At 51.2% G+C, this 6,845-nt stretch overlaps 1 protein-coding gene across 1 annotated transcript; it reads right to left on the reverse strand.

Annotated features, from left to right (window-relative positions):
• Positions 1-3,422: 3,422 nt before the first annotated feature.
• On the reverse strand, positions 3,423-5,154 carry NKX2-8 (NK2 homeobox 8). Its single transcript, XM_064153606.1, has 2 exons — positions 4,989-5,154; positions 3,423-3,967 (listed from the first exon to the last, which is right to left on the reverse strand). Exons 1-2 carry the CDS (start codon positions 5,152-5,154, stop codon positions 3,423-3,425), a joined length of 711 nt encoding a protein of 236 aa, XP_064009676.1.
• Between the last annotated feature and the right edge of the window lie 1,691 nt (positions 5,155-6,845).

Below are 6,845 nucleotides of genomic sequence, written 5' to 3' on the forward strand. Positions count from 1 at the left end.
TCATTAGCTTCAGTGAAATCACAGGGCCTGGTTGCAGGGTGAAAGTAACAGTAAGACCTACTGGGGCAAAATAAAGGGAGGAAAGGCAAAGATTTTGTATCTATTCACTCCTTTGAGGAAGAGAAAAACAATCAACTGAACCAACAGCAGAGATTATTTTATGCCTCATTTAAACAAAAATTTTAAAGTTTCTTTTGTCTCAAAATGACACCTCTAAGATGCAGCTTAAACCACTGGTGAAATTAAAAGATCCATTTTCCTTGCTACATACACTTAAATTTTAGGCAGATTCATTCATTTTTGTCAGGAAAGAATATTTTCAGCTATGTCCTGTCTTCATCACAGTCGTTTTTGTGGAACATCACACAGTATCACACTGAATGTTAGGGGATGGAAGAGGCCTCAAAAGATCATCTACTCCAACTCATAAATCTCCACTTTCCATTGAATTGACTCATTATTCAATACATTCTTCTTTCTACAAAGATATATGAAATTAAGAAGGCTGCTTTTCTCAGTACTTGAATTATCCTTCTCACACCCGTGTTGCTTTGACTGCCCCGTAACCTGCAAGGGTATGACTTCAGCTGTTGCCAGCACCCAGGAATCACACCTTTCCTATTCCCTTGGCACGGTAAAAGGCAACGCTCACTAACTACACATTTTGCATCAAGAAACCCGCCATCAGGTGATACTGCAGCCAGTGACAAGAGGAAAACACTGCAAGCTGGGGCTAGGAAGAAAAGAAACACCATAACCTACTCTATCATGGCCCGTATGTGCAATAAATGAAAAAATCAGTAATGTAATGAAGATCTCCTATTCTACAGATCTTTCCTATGGCCAGCTGTGGGCTCCGAGACAGGAGAGCAGCCGGGATAGCCACTGAGCCAGAAAGGGCGTCTTTTGGGTGGGATGCTGCCAAACCTTCAGCAAGCTGACGGCCGTTAGCTTTGGGTTGAGGAGGAGGGCTCTTCTTCTATCTTGATTTCCGTTTCCAATAACGATGCCACAGTATTTCCAAGGCTGATTCTGCTGCATAACTGAGTAGTAACGAGTTAAAATCAAGAGCAGCTTGTGCGCGTTTAAAACTGCAAGCGATAAAGTCCATCGCTTGAAGTCCGGGTCCCTTTTTCTCCGCACCTCTCCCGGCTTCCAGCAATCATTTATTATAAAGGGGGTTTATAGTACAAATTTGATAATCTCCCATGCACATTGGCACTGTTCTAATTGGACTTGTTAGCCCATAAAATTCAAGCCCTTTGTTTTCATGAAGGCCACAAGATTTTAAAAGATACCATTGTACCGCCTAAAACCCATAAAATTGTCACTAGGGACTGATTAAACAGTCCTGAATTGAAACAGTGCGGATTTTGTCTAGGTCCTTTTCATGCACAACAATGCTCTTTTCAACCTCCAAGACAAAAGGAGGTTTAAGGAGTGATTCTCTGGGAGATTCTTCTAAGATAACTCCTTCCATATGGGCGACAAGGTGGCCAGCAGCTGAGACGAAAAAAAAAAAAAGAAGAAAAAAAAAAAGAGAGAGAGACAAAAAAGAAAAAGAAAAAAAATCGGATGTCAGGAAGCAAAATAAAGTGAGAAGGGAGGGGGGCGGAGTGGAAGACAACAACCATAAAACCCTCAGGTGACACAGAGGCTGAATTTCCCTGGGTTTTTGCCGCACATCCCAGAAGCCCGGTCTTGGCACATGGCCACCTGCCCAGGCAAGGAAGGTCCGCTGTGGCTCCATCCTTCCAGACTTGATTTGATGATTCAAATCAAGGCTCCATCCTCCCCGACTTTGACTTTGATGATTCTGTGACTTGTCCTGTTTAGCAACACGCACTGGTCCCCCCGCAAGGAGACCAGAAGCGACAACTAGGTGTCCCGGTGGAGGGAACGCAGCTCTAGGGAACACAAGGCTGGGAGGGGAGCAGGTTGCTGCTACCACCGCTGAGCACTCCCGTGGGTGCTTTGGGACACCTCTCCTGCCATGATAGCGGCTCTTTGTGGGGACTCCCCAAGATGCATGTGCAGTATAAGACCTCTCAGAAGTATACCTGTTCCGAATTCATCCCCTTGCAAGGAATAAAAAAAAGCCAAGCCCCCACAAATAGTATCTGCCGGCTCCTTTCCCTCGACAGTGTTTCCTCGGAAGACAGGTTGTCTACATCAGAAAAGACTGGATGAGGCACTCGGTGCCATGGTCTAGTTGACTGGATAGGGCAGGGTGATAGGTTGGACTGGATGATCTTGGAGGTCTCTTCCAACCTGGTTGATTCTATGATTCTATGATTCTATGATTCTATGATTCTATGATCAGTCCTCATGGGGTCTTCACCCTCAGATATTCCCTCCGCGTTCTGGTGTGCGGCTCCCGTCGGAGGGATAGAGGCAGCCGGTCTAGTCTGTATTTCAGACATCTGAGTTTGGGGAGGGGTTTTTGAGGATTTCCCCCTGTTGGCAATTGTCGGGACAGTAATATATTTGTGCGGGGTTTTTTTTGTGTGTGTATGTTTGTGTGTTTGTTTTCCCGCCTAGATTTAATAAAATCAGTAAGTCGTCAAAGCATAAAAAAAATTTAATTCTCTAGGGCGTTAAAAGGTATCATTATTTTCTCTTGCCTACACTTTTTCAGATGTTCTTTGAAACAGACAATAGACTAACGGAAAGTCCTGCCTAATTCTGGACCCTGCCTTAGCGTCTTTAAAACAGACAGTGATGAACCGTGGCCCTGCTTTGTGCTCACCGGCCGGACTGGGCGGAGGAAACTCTGCACCGTAGCCCCTGGAACCCCGGCCGGCCCGAAACGAATGGTCGGGAGACTCCAGGTGAGTTCGGGACTCAGGATTCCCATAGGAAATATCACCAGGTTTACAGTGAAGTTCTTGCAGCAAACTTTATTCACCATTTAGTGAAGCAGGTGAGTAAATTAAACCAGCTGTGAAGTGAAATCCGCTGGCGCGATCAGGTATTGAGTCTCTCACGGCACAGGAGGTAATCCTATGAAAAAGGTCCACTCGTCAAAAAATACACTTCGCCGGGAAACTTTTATTTGCCCCAAATCGGTTTATTAGTCACTGGAAGAATCAGATATTTTAAAATAAACTAGTTCGCTAGCATTATTAATATTTTCGTAAGGAGGAATCGCTCGAAAGGAGCAGGAGGAAGGGGCAGAGCTTTTACAAAACTAGAGCTGCGTCCGAAATCTGCGCCCTCGGGTGAGACAGGGTCGGCGAGAGCAGCCCGGGCCAGCTCCGTCCCGGCCTGCCCGCCGCCGCTCCGTGGCGCGGCCAGCTCGAGCGCGGCGTCAGCGGTGCCCCGGCGCTCCCCGGCAGATCCCCCGCGCCGGGAGCCCTGCCTTGGGCGGGCCTTCTCGCACCCGTGGGATGAGTCCGTCCCCGGAGGGCAAAGCGCCGCTGTCACCATCCCCAGGACACGACGGCGGGATGCGCTAAGTGCTGGTAAGGGGGGAAGACGCCGAGGGCGGCTGCGGGCGGGCAGGCTCGGTAGCCCGGCAGGGCGAGGGCAGCCTGGGTGCTGCAGCCGGCCAGGGCGCAACCCAGCTTGGGGCGGACGGCGGGCGGAGGGGGGCTGGAGGGGCAGCCACGGCAGGGCTCCCCGTCCCGCACCAGCACCGGCACCACCACCCGGCGCAGCAGGGCGGGAGCACGCGGCGGGGGGCTGCCGGGACCCTCACTCCGCGCTCGCTTCATCTTGTAGCGGTGGTTTTGGAACCAGATCTTCACCTGAGTGGGGGTGAGGCTGAGCAGCCGGGCAAGCTGCTCCCGCTCCGGTGCCGAAAGGTACCGCTGCTGCCGGAATCGCCGCTCCAGCTCCAGCGTTTGCGCCTTGGAGAAAAGAACCCGCCGCTTTTTCTTCTTCTCCTCAGCCTCAGAGCCTCGGGCGGGGAGACACCTTCGGGTGGAGTCGGGCAAACTCAGTTCCGGGCCGCTCTCGTCGGAAGCTGGGGACAGCGAGGGGGTTAGAGAGAGGAGGTAGCCGAGGAGCGGGGCAGGCATCGGGGAGGCATTGGGCAGTGAAGAGACGAAACGCCTCTCTCAGAGAATGCTCCGGCGTTTATCAGGCCGGATTAATCCCAACGGTCAGCAATCGGCGTGAGTTAACACCCCGAATGCTTTAAACCCAACCCGCGGGCCAAAGAGGGATTCTCTCCGAGGCCGAGCCTCTCCTCCCCGGCGCCAGTTCTCACACAGGCACGACGGATAGGATGCGCATAGCCCGGGACCGGCTGGCTGGAAGCATCTGTGCCCGCTCGGTGCTAAAACGTACTATCGTGGTGGGCTGCCCAGTTCTTTCATTACGGCTGTTCTTCGGCCGCTCGATTGCCTTAACATTTAACTTATCTCGATGGATTTCTCGCACCCGTCCCCAGGACGGTGCTTTCCGTGCACACGCAGTGTACATTAACGTCGTGTCTCTGCGCATAGCCCCTATGCCTGTGCTAGGACCAGCGTGCTGCAGAGCTGCGTGCGCGTCGGAGCCTGCTTTCCTCCAGGACAGATCCAGGCGGTGGCCCGGAGCGCTGGGTGTGAGCTCAGCTTTCCTCTGCAGAGCGTGGGGTGGCCTGAAACCCTGCCAGCATAAAAAGGCAAGGTTTCTTGCAACACTGAAAAGAGGGGGAAATCATTGTTTTTAAAAATGACTTAAAAATCCGGAAAGCGAGTTTGATAAGCGCAGAGACGGGCGGACATGGCCTGAGGTTTTGGGTTCTGCCATAACTGGAAAGATGCACAGAACTACAGGGGAGGGGAATATTATTTCCCTCTTAAAGTCGTGGCTGGGATGTTCCTACTGTTTCATTGTTGTAATTCAGTAATATTCCATGACATTCCCAGCCTAGATCCCGCCCGATCCTGTCGGCTACATACCCTGGCGATTCGCTTCTTGACATCTTCCCCGAAGGAAGAGAGGAAACAAAAAATAGCAGCGCGGAGATCGTGAATTCCTGTCCATTTCATACTCACAGGGATAGTGAATTCTGTCTGTTTCTATCCAGCCTCCGTACGGCGGGACGGTGTAGTTCTCCGCTGAGTTGTGATCATCAGAGTCTTGCTTTGTGCTATTAGCATCCTGCTCTGGTAGATCCAAAATGCTCCTCACTGTAAAACTGATCCTGCCAGACGTGGCCATGATAGGTTGTGTACAATTTCCACACCCAAAAAATTACCGTACCAAAACTCCGAACACCCTCTCTTAAAAGCTGCGAGGACAGGACAGCGCTCGGTTACTGGGGAATCTCACAACTCGAGAGGACCTTCCCTTCCATCGTCACCTAACCCCAAATATTAGTGTCGTTTACAGGGGTGTCCTGTTTATATAAACAGTCCTCCCCACTGCAAACACTGCTTGCTTTCAAACCGTCCCTGTCTATAGGATGCTAAGTACCTGAATTAGTCAAGTGCTAAAGCTCTAATGGGAGTAGGTGTAACCCCCCTTCTTCCCGCCACCCCCATGAGAGAATAACCCGTTACCTCCCAAAGACAGCAGGAAACAGGCTTCATCATTACATATTCTGTCTGATTAGCCAAAAGTGGGGACAGATAATGGTAATTGTTAGTAGTGAATAACATCTTGGGTGGCATGTGGATGACCAACAACCACCCCCCTCCATCCGCCACCAAAGCCACCAGCGTCCCTTCTATCCTCAGACAAAGTGAATCCTCCCAGGACATCCGCAGAGCCTGTCGAGAGCCCCCCTTCCCCGCTTCTCCCTCTTTATTCCACACACACACACACGCCTTCTCTCCTTAGACCTGGAAGGAATTTAAGCCGTTATTTGTTTTATTTCCCCAGGCTGTTTGCCGTACTACTTCTAATACCTCCTGCAATGACCTCCTGTACCTGGCAGGTTTCCTATCATTGGCAGACTTCCTACTCTCCACGGGGAATTTTTTCGCACCTCTGCCGAACTCTCGGCGGGGAAGACTGGCGAGTGGTGCGTTGAGGGGATGGCATCTCTGGGAGTGCTTTTTTTCTCATCCTGGTGGATGGAAGGTGGAGCGTACCTTTCTCTCAGGAAGGTGATGGGGTGAGCTCGTCTGGGGAAACTCGAGGAGCAAGAGTCAGGAAAAGGAGTAGGGGAGACCTTTTTTTTTTTTATTATAATTTCCCCTCTTTTAGCATTGTTTTATGTTGTACTAAGCCAAGGAATATCCCCTCCGGCTGCATGTGTGACTGGAACGATTCCAGCTGAGAGAGAGGGAGAAAAGATCAAATGGGGCTCGTTTGTTTAGCCGCACGTCTTCTATCCTCACCGAGCGCCGCTTCATCTGCCGGAAGCGGCAGCAGCCTAACCTGGAGTCCCGTACTGCTGCCGACACCAGCCGAGTGCGGCCCGGTGGCAGCTCCGGGGGTCCCCTCCGCCCGACAAACTCTTCACAACCTCTCACCGACCGGCCCCGTCCCTCCGCGAAGCTGCGGTCGGGCTTTGCCCTGCCTCGACGGACACCAAAGGCTTACAAACCCACATATTTTATAGAAATAAGCAGCCTGATGAGCTGTTCAAATACCAAACTTCATTGGCAGAGCCTCAGCCGCAGGCCAAGGGCAGAAGTGACCGGTGGTCGCGGTTAGACTATTCCATGCGGGTCCTGTTGTGCGCGATGACTGCAGAGGGCTGGGTGAGGAACGTGTGGGGGCAGGCTAGAAAACTGGTAGGAGGCCAGTCCAGCTGGATGGAGGAAAGCCTGGAGGGAAAGTGACATTTAACCTCCTTCCAGAAGATCCATCTTGCCTTGAACTCTGGCCAAAGTGGCATGAAAACCTGTGCTGAAGCACTTACTCTCCTGCAAATAGAAACCCAGATACATTCGGAGACACTT

The sequence above is a fragment of the Pogoniulus pusillus genome, chromosome 1 (genome assembly GCF_015220805.1).
Source record: "Pogoniulus pusillus isolate bPogPus1 chromosome 1, bPogPus1.pri, whole genome shotgun sequence".
In the NCBI taxonomy this organism is placed as follows: Eukaryota; Metazoa; Chordata; class Aves; order Piciformes; family Lybiidae; genus Pogoniulus; species Pogoniulus pusillus.

What these genes read in the sequence shown, in the direction of transcription:
- NKX2-8 (XM_064153606.1), bottom strand. Translation starts at nt 5,154, where the DNA reads ATGGCCACGTCTGGCAGGATCAGTTTTACAGTGAGGAGCATTTTGGAT. An exon ending in AGACAGAATTCACTATCCCT is followed by an intron (nt 3,968 to 4,988) that starts GTGAGTATGAAA and finishes CGCTGTCCCCAG; the next exon opens with CTTCCGACGAGAGCGGCCCG.